At 37.0% G+C, this 22,464-nt stretch overlaps 1 protein-coding gene and 1 long non-coding RNA gene across 24 annotated transcripts in view; one reads left to right on the top strand and one right to left on the bottom strand.

Annotated features, from left to right (window-relative positions):
- The window catches only part of LOC101747205 (uncharacterized), a 143,647-nt gene that overhangs the window by 96,793 nt on the left and 24,390 nt on the right, over positions 1-22,464 (top strand). For all 23 annotated transcript variants that reach the window (XM_038012760.2, XM_062670023.1, XM_062670019.1 and 20 more), the window contains exons 2-3: positions 15,563-15,814; positions 19,605-19,765. In XM_038012760.2, coding sequence (XP_037868688.1) covers positions 15,563-15,814; positions 19,605-19,765 — 413 coding nt within the window. The remainder of the gene's footprint in view (positions 1-15,562; positions 15,815-19,604; positions 19,766-22,464) is intronic.
- Positions 6,791-8,935, bottom strand: LOC134199428 (uncharacterized). Its single transcript, XR_009973919.1, has 2 exons — positions 8,532-8,935; positions 6,791-7,805 (listed from the first exon to the last, which is right to left on the bottom strand). It is a non-coding gene; the product is annotated as an uncharacterized LOC134199428 (long non-coding RNA).

Raw genomic sequence — 22,464 nt, 5'->3', positions numbered from 1 at the left:
AACCGTAAACAAAATTATAATCAGATGAGGCTTTAACGCTTCGCCAAATAATCGTAACTCAGTCACAATGGTTAGGTCGGATCGTCGTATTCCGAGACCGCGGGGTCACGGCCAACGTAATACCCCACTGTAATGTGCGTGAGCGTAATCATAAATATGAAAAGCGGTTAGCGTAAATAGCACAAGCTCTGAGTGTAAATCTTTCGAGCGATCGTAAAACACAACCGCATTGTGTATCGAGGTATTGATTCTGCGATGTCTTTGAAATTGACCGCAGCGTAACTGTAATCGATTCCTTTTGCTTACAGGTTGAAATTTGAAATGCAAAAACGAGTTTACATATCACTACTACTCGATATGAATAAATCGATACAGATAGATACTCTACATTTAGAATGGATTTTTTTTCTTACCTAATCTAGTAGGTGAGCTCCCGGGGCTCAAACCGGAAGTGTTTCTAACACTGGCCCTAGCAAGAGCAGTGCTTCGCAGAATCTACCACCGGATCGGAAACGCGACCCACTGTGAAGATGCGGCGAGAAACTCAGTGGGCTGTGTCTGAGGGTTAATTTACTCGTCGAGACCTTCGTCGCAAGCGACGGGTTCCGCGTCGAACTCGACAAAGAGGTCGACGTGCAACCTAACCCATGCATCAGCCCGCTGAGTTTCTCACCGGATCTTCTCAGCGGGTCGCGATTCCGATCCGGTAGTAGATTCATTCGCAAAGCAGTTGCTCTTGAGTTATTACGTCTCCTTCGGAGGCGCTCGGGCAACTGCTAACAAATCCCATCCCTCTTGTCTGAGCCTTTGCTCGCCCACCTGTCCTGGTGAAACTGGAAAGACCTCCGGGCCACCAGTAATCAATCCTTCAATCATAAAAAAAAGCGACGGGTTCGGCGAGGACGGTGACTGGTTAGCATGCATGATTGTGCATTGACGCAGTGAATTAAAATCAATGACATTTTGTTTATTTTTTTTTTGAAATGATACTTTTCTTTTCAAAAGATACTACACGTTTTTGGCATGGTTGTCAACAGTAAAATTAATTTAAAAAAACATCTGAACCTGTTCCACGTTTTACTACTGCACCGTAATTTATCGTTCGACTTGAATAATAAAGAATACGAGATATTCGAATACGAACGGAAATATCAGTCTCGGGAATAAGTTACGTTTGACATTTCTGTCGTTGCAGTTAAAACAGTAATTACGAACGGAGCCCGTCTAACGTTACCCCCGGGTATTCTACTAAAACGTAATTTACGCTGCCCGAAATCCGAGGGGTATTCCACAAAAAAAAAAGCTCGAGTCGTATCTACATGTCGCTTGCATTCGACGACGCGACTCATTTCTGGGAAGACAAATTACGGAATCCGTGGCAGTCGAGCGAGGAAAAAACGCTGCAATTAACTACCAGACGACTGGCACAAGAATAAATGCCCACTATTTTTGGTCGAGCGATCATTTCACTCGTTATTTTCATATGTTTACACGCTTCTTTTTTAGTAAACAAAAACAAAACGAATCGGAATGCACGAATTGGTATTGTTACATCAAAGAGAAATATATATATTTGTTTAATCACACCGTTTGTTGAATCTAATCGTGGCTCATTTATGGCCATTAATCAATGTTTATTAACGGCTAAGAAGCACACAAAGCTTGGGCAATAACAAATGATACCCACGTATCTTAATGTAGCAGCAACTTTTGCTCGAGGCATGTGTTCATTCGAAGCCCTCAGAATTTATAACCTGTTGGGTATACGAACCGCAAAAACAACAGGCTTTTTCCACCTCAAATACCACGTATCACAATGAGTAAATAAAAAGTTTAAATGAAATACGAAGTATCTGTTTAAGTTGAAATTACCTGTCTGATTTTAATTTTGGAATTGTATAAAGTAAGTAAGCTAATGGCCTGAAAGTCGGCATGTCGTTACAAATCTCTAAAATTTTTGTAGGTATATTATGTGGAAATAGCCTGATGAATAGTTGGAATTGATTCGGTTATCACCTATAACAATTTCTGCCTCAAAGTGCTTTGAAAGTAGTACTCTGAGGAAGACAGTGGCTAAGTTGTGCTTCTTACTTTGCTGATATGCACAAGCAATGGCAACAACTCACCATTAGATCAACAATTAGTACGTAACGATCGTCACTCAATTATGATGCCAAATTGAATCCCAACTGTTTTTAACTTACTTAACAAAACAACTCATTTGTCAACAGCTTTATTTGGACGTGTCGGCTTGGATAATTTTATGCCGGACAAGATACTTCCGCACAATTTAAAACTTAAGCATTGATTTACTGTTTATCACCTATATTCTTAATTTTCAATTGTTCAGAATGATCAAATGTTTGCAATAATATACTGTTCTCTGCCTGTCAAATTTACTTCGAATTACGCATTCGGATAAATTGAAAGGACTCCATGCTATTAATTTCTCGTATGTTAATAACAATAGTAACACACAAATTTGCTGATAATGCGGAAATAAAGACCCTAGACTCCGACCGAAGGTTTGAGATAAATTAATTAGATTCATTCGACCAAACAGATGATAAATGTTTTCAGTTTCTCTCTATAACAATTTTAATTCTAACATCTATACTAATATTATAAAGCCGAAGAGTTTGTTTGTTTGAACGCGCTAATCTCAGGAACTACTGATCTGATTTGAAAAATTCTTTCAGTGTTACATAGCCCATTTTTTGGGGAAGGCTATAGGCTATATAACATCACGATAAATCCAATACAAGTGGAGCACCAATAACGAATGTTTCAAAATAGGGGTTTAAATAGCTCCTTAACAATCTATAATTCAAAAATATTTTCACTTTCTACGTAAATGAAGTGGAGGTAAAATTTAGCGTTATGCCAAAGTAACTATTCCACGCGGACGGAGCGTGGGCAAAAGCTAGTAAGTAATAATCTGCTTACAGCTCTTTAATAAAATAAGCGAAAGTAATGAGCGTATTAAAACAACGCAAATTCAGAGCTCCCAGTGCGCACAATCGTCTAAATGAAAAAGCCGCCATCAATGTTCCCTGTCTTCTTGTGCGATGAACAGAATGCAATCCATGCAACGTCGGCTCCCACAATCAAGCCGGCAGCCGCTTGCCCAAAGAGAAGAATTCGAACAACGGCTTTTTGAGCGGGCCCTTCACCATTCAAATTAGCTTAATGCGTTGAGTACAAAGCTTTGCGATAAGCGACGGAGGCGGGAATCTGCTCGCTCCGAACAATCGCTACGGATCGACGAAAACATTTCGAAATCCAATCACAAATATCTCGAATTCCTGACGAAAGTTTGATCGTGTCGATTGCGCGATTTCCTTTCGTCGTCAACTTCTTGTCTTTTAAAAAGAGTTGTCTTTCCAGTTCCGGTGCCGACAGTGGTCTCAACACTGACAAATCTGAAAATAGAAAACAGATGTAGGTATCGTTTGCAACCATTCGTCGTCGCACAACACGCTCGCTCGACCGTTGACAGATTGGACGTTTTAAATTTAGAATATTTGTCCTTTTATTTTGGTACGTGCATGAAATATTGCCCCGTCGATTTCTATCTTTCGTTTGATTTAGGTGGCTGCATGCTTGGACTGATTTAGAATTATATTAAGGGCCGCGATTGAAGAAATTTAGTTTGTATCTAATGAGAAATAAAGTTATTCTAATTTGTATGTTTCTGGATTAACGTAATCAATCTCATCGACTTTGTGAGGTACTTTGTTTTTCGAATTTAATTTCGCTTTTGGCAGATTTGGTTTTGAATGAAAACGTATGAGAAGCAGTTATAGTTTTACTGGTTGAGAAAGGGTATAGTTGTAGCAGCACACGGCTGTCAGAACTCACCCACGTGCAAAACCAAATGCTTTGTCGATGCATTTCGTGGTTTATGACTACAAGTATAAGCCAATGATTTCGATAAAGCTACCATTGTAATAATGTCTTTGCAAAATGTACTCTTTATCAAATAAACACTATTACTAGTGGTAGGACCTCTTGAGAGCCCGTGCGGGTAGGTACCACCACCCTGCCTATTTCTGCCGTGAAGCAGTAATGCGTTTCGGTTTGAAGGGTGAAGCAGCCGTTGTAACTATACTTGAGACCTAAGAACTTATATCACAAGGTGGGTGGCGCATTTACGTTGTAGATGTCTATGGGCTCCAGTAACCACTCAACACCAGGTGGGCTGTGAGCTCGTCCACTCATGTTAGCAATAAAAAAAACAGCATTATTCCGCTCGAACCTATACCTTGAGCCATAAAGTTCAAGATAAATTGCATTTAAAGTCATGCCGGTAGATAAAGAAACCTAATGGAAGCGTCATTTTACGTAATGAATATCCAATTATGAAATTCTTTGAGCGGTTAGATTACTGTTATCGTGATATTTTTCTCAGAAGTAATATTGTTTTCGGAACAGTTATTATAATGACATTTATCTTTGTGTATTAATGTAGTAGGGTATTTGTCAATTTCTCCGTGACTCATAACTTGCATTTCTGTATCGCCAAGCTATTATTACATTGCGGTACGATTTTATCACAGGTCGCGCCTGGGCACCCACGTCTTATTCAAATGTACCGTGCTTTATGTCTGGGCTTCGATGATCCAGGAAACAATACATCATTCTCATACTATATTATTCAATTGAATTAAGTTTAGTCAGTGAAGTTAAAAAAAATTGCAATTATTGACTGAAAAATATGATAAAAAAAATTATTGCCTTTGTAGGCAGACGAGCATACGGCCCATCTGATGGTAAGTGGTCACTGCCGCTCATGGACGTCAGCAAACCGCTGCCTACCATTAACCAGTAACTTGAGATTTTAACGTAAAACGTCTAGATCATATGTATGCATGTATGTATTGTTATATTTCTCGATTTATTACTTTGAAATTTAATGTGCTCCGAATTTTAATAATGTATCACGATTCTTTGAATCCAAAACTGTGAACTTATAACTTGTAATAGTACACGATACGCTTGTATTATATCTATTTTATTATCTTGAAAACACTCTAGACACGCATCATGAAGAGACATCAAAACTCAATATCTGTCCAATACATTTCTCGTATACTTCACATTTCCTTCTCTGAAAGTGCTCCTTCAAGCGATTTTATATGGATAATACCATTTAAATTGTCTGTCCAACATTTGTTCGGTATTAAATTTTTACGATTTTGATGTATTCCCTGGGCTGTTGTTTTAGTATTTGTTGTTTAACGATATTTTCTATATCATCTCATTTATAGTTGCGTGTATCGGAGGTTTAGAGTTTAGCAGTTTCCTTTTATTTCCCTCGGGTATCTATTGGCTTAGCTATTGGATAGCTATATCTACTCTGTACTTCGTCCAGAAATATTGTTGCTATTATTCTTGTAGTCCCTTAAATGTCTTTAGATGTATCCCGACTTCTTCGTCGTCAGATAGCGAATGAATTTTCGATTCGATAAGATATTTGTTTGATACGATAAAATGTTTCTTCCTCAAAATCAGTTAAAAGTCGGATGCAATTGGGACGTAGTGTCAGACATAAATTTTGTTAGTGCAAGCAAGCACTAAATTGTCTCGTATTCATGGAAACCACCGGGATTCCGTGATTGATTGTTTATTTACCAAAAGTTTTTATTGAAGCTGGAATAAACAGCCGCATTTTAAACACAACGTTAAATGTATGTTGTAAATCCTGATGTGTCGACTTCTTCGGGGGGAATCGCAGTAAGTTGAATTCCTAGTAAAACTCATTCAATAGCTATTTATTTTAGTATATACATATTTGTTTTATATAATATTTATTTAATTATTTATTCAACTTCATGCACAAAAGCACAATGGCGGACATAATGCCTGAGACATTCTCTACCAGTCAGTCAACGGAACGTGGATATCCACGATGACCTGTAGCTTGATTCAGTCAGTAAGTATCTACAGTCGGCATCATTGCGCCACTTTGAGAAGGCGGCACGACATGAAAATCCTGTTGTCGTGGCAGCTGGAAACTACATACCCGATCCTGTAGACCAAATGGTAAATAGTCGACGTCGCCCAAAGCACGTCATTACGGATCCTCCCGATCCATTAACGGTGCTTTTAGGTACCACAAGCACCGGTCACCGTCCTCGTCGAACCCGTCGCTTGCGACGAAGGGCTCGACAAGCGAATTAACCTACAGACAATGATTTTAAAAACCTGTAAAGCAGTGCATAATAAAAAATAATCCCATTGAGTTTCTCGCCGGATCTTCTCAGTGGATCGCGTTTCCGATCCGGTGGTAGATTCTGCGAAGCACTGCTCTTGCTAGGGCCAGTATTAGCAACAATCTGGTTTGAGCCCCGTGAGCTACCCTACTCGTTAGGGCGAAGCTGATATAGCCTCTCAAGGTTATCAGCATAGGTAGAAAAAGAACAAAAACCTGTCAACCAAGGGTAGTTCTTCAATGTGCCGTATTTTATTTAAAATATATCATACTTTCGATGATTTCTAACATTTAGGCCAGAGTCTAATTTCTTTTAAATTAGCAAATCATGTTTTATACATATATCTTTATATAATACGAAAATGTGTTCCAACAAATTATTTACTGTGGCAAAACTCCCAACTCACAAGTAACTCGCAACCTCAACCTCAACGAAAATATTAAGAAGCGGACACATTATACGAATATTCATAAACGCTGATATTAATGCTACTATTTCATATCTTCTTTAAGTATTAGATTACTTTTTAAATAAATTATAAAGTCGAGAGCAAAAATTTTCTTAATGAAAATGACTTTGTAGAGTGTCAATATTTATTTTAAGTTAATAAAAAAAGAAAATAAAAACAACGATACAACAATTTGATTCACCACTGAATTGAACAGCGTCCAGATTCCAAGTTCCTGACGCAAGTTAAATTCACTCGCATTAGCTATTGTCTCTGTTTATTCGTTTTGTTCGCGTATTTACCGTGCAATGCTATTTTAGATTCGTGATCTCTTAATAGTATCGGCGGTAAAGGCTACTGAATGTAATGGCGAGGAATTCTTCCTCCCGAGATAAATGGATCTGTTGAATTGGAATAGTATTGTCTAGAGATGCGGGCAAGAATAGATTCATTCTGCGAAGTTTATCGTCTTTTGTTTTAGTCATAAATGTTTTCACATTTGATTTTGGTTTTAGATGTTTTTACGGTAGGATGTTTTTATCGTATTCGTCGTCGTCATGATTATTCCTTCCGCAAAGCAACATATTATGTTCTTCTTTACTCTTTATTGTACACACAGTTAATACAATACAATAATTGCGAAAAGTTATAAAATGACGAGCTTAACTCAACAATTGAGTTGCCTACCCGTTAACCGTTCTTAAAGAGGGAGAGCTTTACATAAATGGGTAGAAGAGTACAATCCAATCAATTTACTTATTGATACAATACAAAATAACAATAATAATAATAATAATAATAATAAAATAATAAAAACACTAATACATAATATAACAGATAAGTTTCTGTTTGAAAAGTAAATTATAAGATTAAAAATTATAAATTATAGTTGCACTTGTAGTTACAAATATGTTTCGTAGTTCCTTATCTACTACAAACACCTTTTACCAGAATTTATAACAAACAAAAATATATTTATAAATAATCAGTGTGAAAATGAATAGATTATTCAAGTTTTCGGCACTGAAAATATTGTGACTACATTTTCAGCTGAAGAAGGAATGTTATATTTTTCCAGAGCAAACATCTTAAGCGACTTGTTGAATTTACGTGTTTGAGGTGCTATGAAACTCGTATTTATTCTGGAAGTGACAAATATTACATTAAATTTATGTCAATATATTGTACGAGATATTAATCTATGAATAGTACATATACCGCGCGTATGTTGCATACAATTATATTGCTCACTAGCTGACCCGGCAGACTTCGTAGTGCCTCAATCGATAAATAAAATACCGACGGGGGACACATCAAAGGAAAAACAAAAATAAATCCAGGAATTTTCATATTTATCTACCTTTTAAACCTTCTTTGGACTTTCACAAATTCTTTAAGACCAAAATTAGCCAAATCGGTCCAGCCGTTCTCGAGTTTTAGCGAGACTAACGAACAGCAATTCATTTTTATATATATATAGATTAAATGTTCATAAAAAAATAAACTTGACTTAAAGAAAACGTTAAATTGTAGAGCCAGTAGGGTACAATTATCATTAAATTAAGCAATTAATTTGTCGATCTCTCAAATATACAGTTTTACAGCTTCATTTCGTTAACATTGATCTTAATTATAGAGTGCGACGCTAAATTATTCTATCGTTTGGATCACCTTTTTATTTTAACGTAACTGCAAATTGTTAATTTTAATTTAATTACTGATCTAAACTACTAATCCTACCTTCGACGCTCTGCTCAATTAAGTTTTGATTGAGATTTTTAATATAACTTACGAAACTTATCTAATTTTTCTTACGAGAACAGTGATGGCTAGTAAATCAATGTTGATTCTTTAAATCTAATACTAACCGATAAATGAGTCAATGTTATAGATTTCCTATTTTTACCATCTCATTATTTATATATTTTATATTTATATTAGATGTAGTGACCAACCAATCCACTCTCAAATTCATTAACATTATTTGCTTGCGCAATATTCGCATCCCGAAGAATAAAAACCCTGTAGGTCTTTACTGTGAACTCGACTAGCACATGACAATTTTCTGGTCGTCAGGTGAGAAAGAATGTTTCTTTTTATTAGACACTCATTGTGTGTCCCTTAAAACCTTGATATTCTTTTCATTGGCTTAATCAATTCACTTTTTAAATATCCCTGTACAACCATTTCATTCTCGGCAAACAAAATTTGTCACTTTTAGATTCCGGTGATAAACGTAAAGTTGTAAGAACTGAAAACGTGACAAGATTTAATATAATCCAACCGTAATGATTAGAGTCATGTCCACATGAATTTCTGTCACATGACACTGCGTCATGTACAAATCAAATTAGTGTAAGATAGACCTTTGGTTCGTTGAACTGCCACAATAGAAATAATGGCGGCACAGTCGCGGGACATACGTCTCTTACACAATGCCTTGGTCTGAAATGACATTTCACCGGAAGGTAGGTGACTGTCAAAATATGTTATTATTATAGTATATTATTTTAGTCAGGATTTGATTTAGTAGAAAAGCCTACCCATGCCATTGTTAATGTAACGCCAAAATGACCTTTTTTTTGGGACACGTGTCCGAACCTCGTTCATGAGGTTTCCCCACCTAGAGGCACGCGAGGTATGTGGGCCTTGAAAGTCCGCAGATATTAGGATCGGACCGCGGGCCCAAGGATGTCTATGGAGCCAGAAAGTCTTTTGGTTTACTATTGAAATGGGCTAAGTTAACGTAGTCACACGATTAGGTACATATGATGCTGTTTTCTGATGATTTTTTGATACTGAACATGATACTGTCAATACTACTGATAATATATACTGATAATATTTGATACTGTAATAATATAATATATACTCATAATATTTGATACTGTCAATGCTGAAAATGAGTACGTCATTTGAAATCAAGTCAACTTTAGTCTCTGCGGCATTTAGTCAAATTAAAGAGATATTAAATTTTGTTCCGTAACTGAATCATGCGGTGGTGTTTTCACCATGATATTATAATGACGAAGGATTCCTCAGAGCACTCCCCGTCAAATATGCGACTCCCATGGACTTAAAGATATCCCCTGTCCATAGACTCGGTATCAAGTTATCGCCTAATAGGATGATACCTATTAGGTTAATTAAAACCATAACTTTGAAGCAAAAGCTATCAACATCAATAGTGTATAGCTTAGTTAAATATACTTAAATTTTAATGAAATTTAATTGAATTAATTCAGCCTCTACTTACCTCCGCGCAACTAGGGACCAGTTTTATGACAGACCCTTAATGGTGACTCCGAGCCTGTCCGCGTCTGTCTGCTTGATGAGCATAAATTACCGATTAAACCCGTTCCTAGAGAACTCATTATATGTATTTTGTACTTAACAAATGCTGTATGATACGCTTTGCTACTTTTCACTTCGGGTAGCTGTTACATTCTTAAAATAATATTCATTTTATGTGCATGTAATTTCACATTACAAGCTTTAGACTTATGTTCAGACAACATTTTCAAAAACACCAAAAATTTTCCGTGAAAGGTTTGAATATTCGTAAAATTTGTAATGAAAGGGGTCAACCCCTTCAGTAAAAACACTGTGAAAGACTTCGGATAACCGCACTAACCACATGAACCGTGATCTGAAGCCGTTTAAAAAGCCACACAAAATAGGGAAATAAGAAATAGCAAAATACGGAATGTATTGAAAATGTATTGTGAGTTTTACTAAATTTTTTTATGGCTTACATGGGTGGACGAACACACAGCCTACCTGGTGTGAAGGGGTTACTGGAGCCCATAGACATCTACGACGTAAATATGCCACCCACCTTGAGATATAAGTTCTAAGATCTCAGTATAGTTACAACGGCTGCCCCACCCTTCAAATCGAAACAGGCAGGGGTGTGGTACCTACCCACGCGGACTCACAAGAGGTCTTACCACCAGTCAAAAAAAACTAATATAGTATCAGCTGCAATGGGAGTTCAAAACAAATCCCACCCCTCCTGGCTGAGTCCGTGCTCGCCCACCTTTCCTTGTGAAACTGGAAAGGCCTCCAAGCCACAAGTAATTCTTCATTCATAAACAAAAAAAACTAACCCAGCTCACGGATATCACAACGGTGATAAAATGATACAAGAACAAAATTTAAAATTTATTTAAAAAATTTATAAGCTTCAGCGTAATCTGAGTGCACGACTTCTTCTGAGTCGGTCTTTTCATTGCTGAAGGTCGTGTCTAATTTGAAATGTGGACCACTCGATGCACAATGCTTCCCCACGTCTTCCTGTCCTCGGCGGTCTTTATAGCCTCGGTTATTGGCAGGTCGGTGAGCGTCTTTACCAGATCAGACCAGCAGGTAGGTAATGCAGACTGCTTCCTGTATAATTATTAGGTAGATTATTGGTACCGAAGTCAAGTGGTTAGAATTCTTGAATATTATTATATCCCGAGACCTAGGCTCGATTCCAGATTTGTATCTTGGAGCTTTTAGCGCTTGTTCTTGCCGCTGTACCCACTGTACAGCAAGCAGACTATACCTTTTCGATAAAATGTTTCGTTAATATGTATATTTAGATTTGTGCAGGAAGTACCTTATTACCATATTTATCACCGTCTTCCCAATACCTTTCCAAACTTCATTCAACTCTGTCTTAAGTACAGTGAAATCTCTCGAGCATAATAGGTACTCACGTATAAAATTCTCTTATTAATTACACAACTTATAATGCCAATGCCTACAGCATGCGGTGGTGATAATATTGCACTAGATGGGCCGCAAGCTTGTATCTAACAATCCTTAATTAAATAAGCTTGATTTATATTACGAAAATTAAAAATAAAACAAACAATAATATGTTGTCGTGTATTCGAATCAGAGCTGTCTATTGTTTGTAGTCTGACAAACTATCTACATTTAAGTGGAAAAGCTGAACCGATTTGCTGGAGACCAAAATAAACGCTAAAGTTTTGCAATTCATTCTAAATTTAATCTGTATTCAGTTCACGTAGAAGATAACTTCGTTTTGATAAATTTAAACTACTTTCGAAATGAGACTGTAATATTTTTAGAAAGAGACGGAGTAAGCATTAAAAATTGATCTGAGAAAATGTACGTAAATGATGATGAATTGAGTAAATGCACATCAAGATGTCTGCCGGAGTAGGAACCTTTTACTTTGGACAAGAGTGACGTGAGCACGTAGCATATAGTATATAATAATATACTGTATTTATTCTTACTAGAGGTCCCGTAGTAGTCGAAATTCGACTATAATTAATTGGAATTGTAAGTTTGTACACTATTATGATTGTATTTTGTACTTCTGTAATCACAAATTTCGCCAAGACTACACTATAAAAAATATTAACAAAGACAAATAATATTTAATCTATTCTCAATTTGACAACAGACGTCAAGAACAAAAGCTTGAAAATAAATTGTATGCATGCGTGTGTGCGTCAAATACATGGTACGTAGTGTGTGTAATGTTTTCTTTATCTATTTAATGTATCTTTTATGCATTATTTTAAAAAAATATTAGCGTTGTGCACTCCGTCTCTGTATTGTCTATAAGTGTGGGAAATTTCATACTCCTCCGTCCGCGCAATTTTCGTAAAAAGGGGTACAAAGTTTTTGCTTCACGTATTAATATATAGATTGTTCAGTGAAATATCTATTTAATTCTTAATATCATGAAGCGATAATTTACAAAACTTTTCAAACATATGTTTTCCTACATACTATATACGTATCTTATAATTTAAAAAACTTTCGTATATATAATATTATTAATGTGATTATAGCATAAAATAGATGACATTTGAGTAGCACACAAAACACTCGAATACCGTACACACTATTTTAGATTCAATCTAAAATGAGAGCTACGAACGTCCAAGATTCCATTGTTTTGTTTCTATTACCTGTCTTTCAAATTGGTCGTTTTTCGTAAACATTCCGTCCGCCGTTGGCAAACCATTCAATGAACTCGTTCCAATGCTCTAAGCGACCGAACGTAGTCTTAATGTACCATTTAAATTCAAGGGCAATACTTCGCCATCTGTTGAAGAATCGCGAGCTATTTATCGTCTTATAGAGTTCCTTCGAGTTCAGTTTTTTCTCAAATTTCACAAGAACGTACTGTCGCCGTTTTCAAATCTAAATTCTAGAACTTTTGTAATGCAACAACAGATAACGCCAATGGATTCCGCCTTAATGCATTCGCACGGCAGCTACTTTCGTCTGAAAGCTGATTAAACTAATGAAGAAAATAGATAGAGCACATTGCGGCGTCAAATCGGCCGGACTACAGAGCAATGCCCCACTAGCAATTTCTCATGCAAAAGTCGAACGGTTACTTTAATTCTTGGCTGAAGCACTTGTCGGTTTTACGAGCGTAGAGCGATTTAATCCACTTAAAACCCAGAGCACAACTCGTAGCCGACAAAGCTCTCAGCCGCTCTCATTTAAAAATGGAAATAAACCCTCTACCATCTTTGACTCGACGCGCGACCGCCGGTTGAATTCTAAGTGTGGTACTCCGCTGATGTTGCTTCGATTCTCGTTCGCTGAATCTTTTTAAGCTATCAAATTGATTAACCTTTTAATAACGTTTACAAACAATGTAATAACACAGTAAAAAGGTTTGTAAAAAATCGTTCTTGATTTAATGAAGTGAACTATGTGATAGTATGGATTATGAGTGAGATCCAAACCCCAGTCGGGCAAAAGTCTATCTAAGTGAATATGATTTTAGTAATAATAATATCATTTAAAAAATTGGGGCTGCATTCTTACGTAGTAATCGGTGTGAGACTTAATGGGTAGATACCGAAATCCTACCCATTTTTACAATAGAATATGCAATTTCGAAAAGGGCACATCTCTGAAAACGTTAAATGTTCAGGAAATGAAAAAAAGACTGTTTATTTTCTAAAGCAGTGTAAAATTTAAAATATTTTGAGATATATTTTAGTGCTAATTAGCAATTAAAAATTACTGGACTTATTATAAAATGGGTGTAGGTAAGCCTCAAAACTACATGTATATGAAAAAACGTATTTGACAAAATATGCCACATGTGCCCTTTTCAAAATTGTATATTCAATAGTATTAAAGTCTTTACGTGCAATATTAATTTAACACCGTGTGTGTTGTCTACACAATTGTAGTATTAAAAATGAAATCAGTAAAGAAAATATAGTAAGTATTATTTTTCCTCAACAATACGGTTTTGGTTATTAATGTTAACACATTTACAAAGACATTTTTATGGTTAGCAAAATACAGTACTTGTACGTACATATATTTCATTATCTCCAATAATATTTCGACATAGGATAGTAAACCGCGTGCTTATCAAAGTAGTCGTGGCGTTACGCGGCGCGGATCGCGTCTTCGGTTCTCTCAATGAAAGAGTTCGTTTGCACCGCGATTATTTCCAGTTTGTTTATTTTCTTGTCTACTTTCTGGCCGCAGTATCTTTCTGTAACTATCTCTGTGATGATTTTCATGTTGAACGCCTGCATTCGTTTTGTTTATACGTTAAACGTATTATGAAGTTGTTTTACTTACTAACTACCGTATGGATTTCTCTTCTGTTTTTAATAAAGTTTTTGTTTTACAAACGCTACTTCAATTCGTCTCAAAAGTGTTACTATCGGTTACTTCAAATTGATTTTAAGTATTTTAATTGAAACTAAACCCGCAACAATTAAATAAAAACCATTTATTTCAGTAACCAATCCATAATATGTATGTACATAGAATAATTGAAATATTCTTAAAAAAATCATTTGAATTGTGTTTTTTTATAAGGGATTTTATGACCTGGTAACTAAGACCTTTAAGTCATGTCTTATTTTAATTTTTAATCTTATTTTTATTAAAAATGATGAAATGAAATTAAAAAAGACGAAGATGATTAATTTGAGGCCTTAATCAACTGGGATGAAATCAAATGAAATGAGATGGTATTGGATGAAATGTAATCTCAGTAAAATGGTGGTGATTTACTAAGATTTTTTCAGTGGACTTTTTGGAGGATCCCTAGAAGTTACGTCCAGCGGCTTTGTTTCATTTTGCCACATTTGTGGACTTTCACAGATATTAAACTGTTCATAAACCACTGTTATTACACATTTAAACCGGAAGAAACACTAAATAGACAAAATAAAACAAATCACAACTACTTCACTCCTCGCGTTCCCGCCAAAAAGTCTACCCCGTATAATTGTGATTTCCATCTCAGGATGACAACAGCGCTCTGTTCAGGCGTTTATGTACTCCGATAAACACTAAAAATTATTTAGGACGTATTCTCCTTTATGCAACTATAGCAACAAAACGAATAGTTTTTAGTGATAAATAACACCTAGACTAAATAACACATAATACGTAGGAAGTTGATAAACAAAAAATAGCTAAAGATTTTCAGTAAAACGACTTTAACAAACACGCAACGCTAATTACGACAACGAATACCCCCGATTTAATCCGGCCATAATTCTAACTTGCTGATCTTAATTGCCTCCTTTTTTAGTCTATTTTCCCCCTTTTTGAGAGCCAACGGAAATTACGTGGAAGGAAAGGATCACTTCAACCGAACAGGACTATACGCAGCATAATTACAGTATAACTTTTTTTGTTTTGTTATTTTTTCCGTGTCAATGCCAATTACTGCCGAGCAATTAGCGCCGACGTGTTTTGTTGGTACATTCTTTAAGAATTCCTTCTTCCTATTTTTGCTTTACATTACGGGCTTTAAGCTCACATTGCGCGCGTTTTATTGTTATAAAACAGTCGATCAGTTAACGTATGCGACATCAAAATTTCCTAGAGACAAAATAATCAGACAATATCACAATGCTTTTTTTTTTCTTTTTAGGATGGGGATCGAGGCTATTTGGAAGGTTTGGCTTCTCGTTACGCAGACCTATTCTCCACTCACTACGGCGACGTCCTGGACCATCTCGAAGAACTTCGCAGGCACGAATGGGATGAGATGTCTCCTAGGATGAGAGTCTTGGGGGGCCCTGGTACCCCCCAAACTCCACCTTCAGCCAGCCCAGGCTCCTTGGCCCTAAATAATCTGACCACGTCGCATTCCCAGCCCATTTACGTGCCAGGAAAATATTCGGTACGTAAAACGTTTACGCCGATTGCTTCTGAATATTGCGAACTGATTTTTGTGTTGGCCCAAGATTTCTTTTGTAAAATATAAAGCATTTTTTTTTTCATTTTACCATTTTATATGAAATTTCAATAAATAAAAATTAATTAACTTCAAAAACAAGAAGTAAGCTATTAATTCAACTATATTTTTTTATGTTTGTTACCTCAGTACTATTTCTATGTGAACCAATTTGATAGCTTTTATTTTATTTGAAGCCGGCTGCTTCTCATATCCCATAGTCGCATTTAAATCTTATCAAAATATGACCAACAGTTTTTGGGTTGTCCTTGTTAATGCATATTTCATTGACTTCGATTACATTAATATAATATATTACATTAATATAATTTATACAATCTACTTTTTTTTTTTAAAGTTAGTATTATATATCGACACTTGAAAGGCAAACGTGACTAAGCGACAATGCGTGAACTTTACAGTAGACTAATTTAAAGTTGAAATACCTGAAAAAAATTTCTATTTTAACGAATCTAGCTGTAGGATTGAAATTATTGTAATAGACCTAGAAATAAATTTTTTTTGCGCATCGAATACGGTTATTGCCTATTATTTATGTACAAAGCAGTTATTGTCGCTTAGTCACGTTTGCCTTTCAAGCGTCGATATTATACGTTTGAGATAACTATTCATGCGCTGACAAAATGTATGACCCAGATTAAGCACAAGATAAATTAAACAATTAGCTAATACGATACAAATGAATTTTAAATTTTAAATACGGATCACACATTTATAATTCAAGTATATTAATTTCCATTGACCGTACAAATGAGGGAGGGTTGATAAACTCGATCTCGCAGACTGACTAAGCTTCATGAATATATGATAAGAACGACCGGGGTAATCGGGCCGGACCGAATCTGGTCTCGCTGGTAAATTAACTTGAAATATGAATATTGAGAGGACTACAAGTATACTGTAGGTCAGATACGAGATTATTTCGACCGGAATTATTTTGATTTCGATATTCTTTTAACTTAATTGTTTAAAATAATAGTAACTAACGACCCGCCCTCGCTTCGCTTCGGAAACTGTAATTTATTAGTGATTTCTCCCCTATTTAATGGATGTTGTTATACATATAAACCTTCCTCTTCAATCACTATCTATTAAAAAAAACCGCATCAAAATCCGTTGCGTAGTTTCAAAGATTTAAGCATACATAGGGATATAGGGATAGAGAAAGCGACTTTGTTTTATACTATGTAGTGATAAATGAGGCCAGATAATCGAAAAAAATCATCTTTAAGCTATTTCGAATTAAAATTTTAATAATAAAAATATAAGTTAATTTTTGTTAAGATCGAATGAACGGCAAAAAAACCTATATTTTTTTTAAATAGAAAGAACATAATAAATAAATATATTAATATTGCAGTCAGCTTTAGCAATAAGACAGTGGCTTGACTGTGAGCCTGGCACTACTGATGTCAATGAGCAAACTTCGACCACTAACTAACCACAAGCTTGCCTACATAAAAATGAAAGAATTCAAAAACAAAGGTTTTCTTTTGTAGCTCATAGATGACGATTTTACGCTTTTAAAAACTACTTGTCTATACTAATATTATAAAGAGGAAAGATTTTGAAGAAGAGTTTGTTTGTTTGTTTCGAATAGGCTCCGAAACTACTGGACCGATTTGAAAAATTCTTTTTCCATTAGAAGCCGACATTGTCCCTGATGAACATAGGCTACTTTTTTTAATTTTTATTTTATTTTATTTTTTTGGTTTCATGTGTGTTTTAATGTTTCCGAAGCGAAGCGAGGGCGGGTCGCTAGTTTAACTATAAAATTATAAATCACATTCTAGTAACTTCGACATCTACGCAAGCCCTCAAGAAATAAAACAGCAAATAGGTAAACTACATACTTTTGACGTCCCATCGTCTCGTAATTTCCGGCAATAGTGAAACACATCCGATAGACTTCCATATCCATTTCCTATTAAAATTCCCGGAAATATATCAACGGTTCAGTGATAGAATGACTATCGAAATCATTCTATTGTTTATCTTCGTCGAATTTCCGTGTAATTGAGACAAAAAAGAATACTTTTACGGTGTAATTCGCGTTTATGACTCGCAATTTGAAATTTACGACGTTTTTCGTATTTCGTATTTTTCGTGGTCACAGCGGACAAGGTGATTGTCATGTGAGGATTGTGCTAACTGCCGTCAGTTTCTTTAATATTAATTAATAATTACGTGTCTTTGCACTTTTTTTTTAATTGCCTAGATGGGTGGACGAGCTCACAGCCCACCTGGTGTTAAGTGGTTACTGGAGCCCATAGACATCCACAACGTAAATGCGCCACCCACCTTGAGATATAAGTTCTAAGGTCTCAAGTAAGTTACAACGGCTGCCCCTCCCTTTAAACCGAAACGCATTACTGCTTCACGGCAGAAATAGGCGGGGTGGTGGTATCTACCCGCGCGGACTCACAAGAGGTCCTACCACCAGTAACTTTAATTAATAAACGGAAATTTTAATGAAACTAAAACATTTTAAAGTTCAAATAGTAGATGTTGCACCTTATTGCTGTAGGTAATTCGATACTCTGTTCTTTATGTCGGCCCCTTTAGGGTCTTTCTGCAAGCTATATAATAAATATACTGGTAATTTTTGCGAGATAAGCATTGAACATTTATATATACTAAACTACCTGTCAGTACAAGTTTATTTCACTACCTAAATAATCTCCAACAATTATATATAAAAATGAAATACTGTTCATTAGGCTCGCTAAAACTCGAGAACGGCTGGACCGATTTGGCTAATTTTGGTCTTGAATTATTTATGGAAGTCCAGAGAAGGTTTAAAAGGTAGATAAATATGAAAATGGTTGGAATTAAATAAAAATTTCAATTTTGTTTTTCCTTTGATGTGTCCTCCGTCGGACGGATTCCTTTTGTTTGTTTTAAGTTTATTTTATACGAAAGTTTAGGCCTTTTATTTATCAATTGAGGCATTACGAAGTCTGCCGGGTCAGCTAATACGTTATAAAAATGGCATATCCAAACACAAGTTGTAAAATCGAGTAGATAAAATGATATATTTGTTAGTAATGTTTGTTCATAGTACCTACAGTACATTCAAAAATTTTATTGAAATTTTATAACTGTGTAACTATATTGTTTTGAAGTTTTAAATTTACATTTATTACGATTTAACTTTGGGAGGTGTGCTTTGATTGTCCTTTGAATTGAACGGCATTATCATGAGCCCAAACTCAATGGCTCTATTGGCTATTCAAGAATTCCGTTACACCCTCCCACCTAATTAGATCAGCTCGATAGCGTTTTATTATAGCAGTAGCAGATCTGAACTATTATAACTTTCCTAGTTTCGTAATGATTCGACAAAATCAAAAGCGCATAAAATTTAGTTCGTTATTACATAAAATAATATACTGTTTTTTTATTTTTTTCATTGCTTAGATGGTAGGATGAGCTCACAGCCCACCTGGTGTTAAGTGGTTACTGGAGCCCATAGATATCTACAGCGTAAATGCGCCACCCACCTTGAGATATAAGTTCTAAGGTCTCAGTATAGTTACATTTACAACGGCTGCACCACCCTTCAAACCGAAACGCATTACTGCTTCACGGCGGAAATAGGCGGGGTGGTGATACCTGCAAGGACTCACAAGAGGTCCTACCACCAGTAGGTTGAGTTAAAATTATCGTTTAGGAGCTGACGACGAAATTTGAAAGATACTTTTTTTTTGTTTAGCCATCAAGCTGCCTAACGGATAAAGAAGAAGATGAGATCTACGGTTTCGGGTACGGCGTGTTCGGGAAACAGATGTTGCAACGTCAACAGCAACAAAAACAATTGTTGCTAGCTCAACCGTCCCAGCCCTTGATTCATAATCAGCAACACAATTATCAAAGGTATGTTAACAAATAGGCGAATTGGGCTGCCTGTCCACCGGAGCGGAGCGTAGCAGTGGAGCGGAGAAACGGAGAAATATTTACCAATAAGATTGAACAAAATCTCCGCTCCTCTTTAGTGGACAGGGAGTTGCGAACTAGTTTAAAAATTCATACAAAATCCGTAAGTGGAGCGGGATCGCGGAGCGGGATAACGGAGCGAGGCAGAGGAGCAGGGAAACGAGTGCGGGCGCGGGCGCAAGTAAGACGCGCCCGTAGTGTGATATGACTAGTTGCGTAGGTACTAAACTCTGCTCCGCATTACTTTTTCGCTCCGCTTCGCAGCCTTGCTCTGCTCCGGTGGACAGACACAGTACCCAACTCCGCTCCGCCTTACTCTGTTGCTCCCCTCCGCTGTCTCGCTCCGCTCCGGTGGACAGGCAGCCTTGAACGATGAATTGATAAAAATTTCCAGTACGATGTTGTTGATGTTACAAAATTCACATTATTCCCCTGCCCTTATCCCAGATACCTGGAGTCGGCGCAACATGTTTTCTCCTTCCATACTCTTCTATCATATACCACTCCTTCGCTCACTCCCCTCTTACCCATATCGTCTTTCACGCAATCCATCCATTTTTTCTTAGGTCTACCTCTTCCTCTATATCCTTCCACATTCATAGCTAACACTCTCTTACCAACCTCATTTTCATTTCGTCTCATCACATATCCAAACCATCCCAAACGCGCACTTCTCAACTTCTCTGTCACAGGTGCCACTTTCAGACTTCCTCTAACATATTCATTCCGTATTCTATCCATTCTCGTTACACCACACATCCATCGCAACATTCGCGTCTCTGCTGCTTGCAATCGCCTTTCATCTTTCACATAACATAGATTATTCTTTCTCCCAATATTTTATAACGCTTAATCCTATTCGTGTGTACATTAGTGATAAGACTAAGGGCTTAATTCTAAGTCTTCACATCAGCAGCATTCCGCACTAATGTGTGGTGAAAAACCGCATCTGACAAAAGTGAACAAGGTTCGGAACTCATAAATTATTTAGACTTAAAGGTGTATTCGTTAGATAAGCTTTGCTGCATGTTTAGAGTCTAATCTTAATTGAAATCAGACATTCGATTGGCGACAGAAGCCTTTGCGGTGAAAATAGGTACACTACACACAGATATTAAATTTGTGCAACATTTTTGTGCTTAAAACAAATGTTTTTGGCGTGACGAGGTTATATTGCGTTTGACTATCACCAAACAATTCTACCATTCAAAGTGCCGGTCCGGTGTTCCGAGGGGGAGGGTGATGGGAGAGATGTGCTCCGCACTAAACACTTTACTTTCCCCCCTTTGCCCTTTCATGAGTTCTGACTCATGCGAGGTTCGGACGTGGGTTGTTGATCGACAGGAGGTTTTTAGTCTGTTCAACTCCGACATGCCCCGCCTTCTATCCCCAGTGGAGGGCGGAAGTCCGGCGATTTCCTCCTGACCAAAAAAAAAAGCATTACGAGTGGCCTTTTATTTATGCTTCTCACTCAGTTTTATAATTAGACTATCCTTTAAAATGTATAAAATTAGAATTTCCTTGACTGCCATAGTGACAGAGACTGCTATACACTTTAGACTAAGCAATAAAAGTATTAGTAATAATGATAAAGAAATAAATAAATGTTAGATTTGGACTGAAACAGCTCTGTAGGTAGCGGCCTCCCCCCGGTGAAGGTCAAGGGGCGACCTGAGGGGGTGAGGCCGCGCGGCGCGCTACCAGCACTCTAGCGCGCTGCCGTGGAGTGAATAGAGCGACCGGTCGACGGTGTATCGCGTCCCGACCCGGCAGGCTGGTTCTGGTCCAGCGGGGTATTCCGGGACACCAGCGGCACCGTCTGGGCGGCCCGACGGGCTGCCGTACCGAGACGGCCGACGTTTCAGAGCCTCCGATTCGGGTCGAAGGCTCCGTCGGCTGGGCGTCCTTGGGGTGAGCCGCGCCGTCTGGTTGTAGTGTTGACCGTGGTAGCCCCCCTACCTTATCCGGGTTCTGACCTCGGAGGGGATCGGACGTCGGGTGTAAGAGTGCAGGGGAGTCGTTTAGTGGGTGGGTCCTAAAATCCTTGGGCCTGCGATCTGCTCACAACACCATGCAGATCGTTGAGTCTCACATACCCCGCGCGCCCCTTTTGCGCGGGGACCTCGTAAGAGGTTCGGCCCTCTACACGAAAAAAAAAAAAAAAAAAAAATTGACTGAAACAGCTGACTTCGTAGTCAAACCACCAAAAAACTGTGTTGTTGTTTTTTTATACAACGAACATTACGAATCATTGCTGATAATTCAAGATAGTTTAAATTGTAGCGTTGAAATTACTTGGAAGTTTTAATACCAATAGAACCGTGTGCCACTGGAGTGCGTATTGAAGAGTAGTTCTCATTATTTCTATCTAGTTGCTGTACAATAAATTCTAGTTGTTACACTGATTGATAAGGTGTGTACATAAGATTTCTCTATGAGATAAATCTGGATATGAATACGTTTCTCACGGACAACCATTATAGAAAGGAAAAACAAACTATAAACAATAATCTTCGTAGTTAGTTAGGTGTGTTCCGCTGGTACAGCTATAATAATGTTTTTATTTTAAACCCGTCATTCACCGATACACAGCATCTTCAACAATCAACATCTCTATCGTTACTTAAAATTTGATAACC

This window comes from Bombyx mori, chromosome 9, assembly GCF_030269925.1.
Source record: "Bombyx mori chromosome 9, ASM3026992v2".
Lineage (NCBI taxonomy): Eukaryota > Metazoa > Arthropoda > Insecta > Lepidoptera > Bombycidae > Bombyx > Bombyx mori.
The sequence above is the reverse complement of the archived record's forward strand: the minus strand, read 5'-3'. Positions and strand labels throughout refer to the sequence as shown.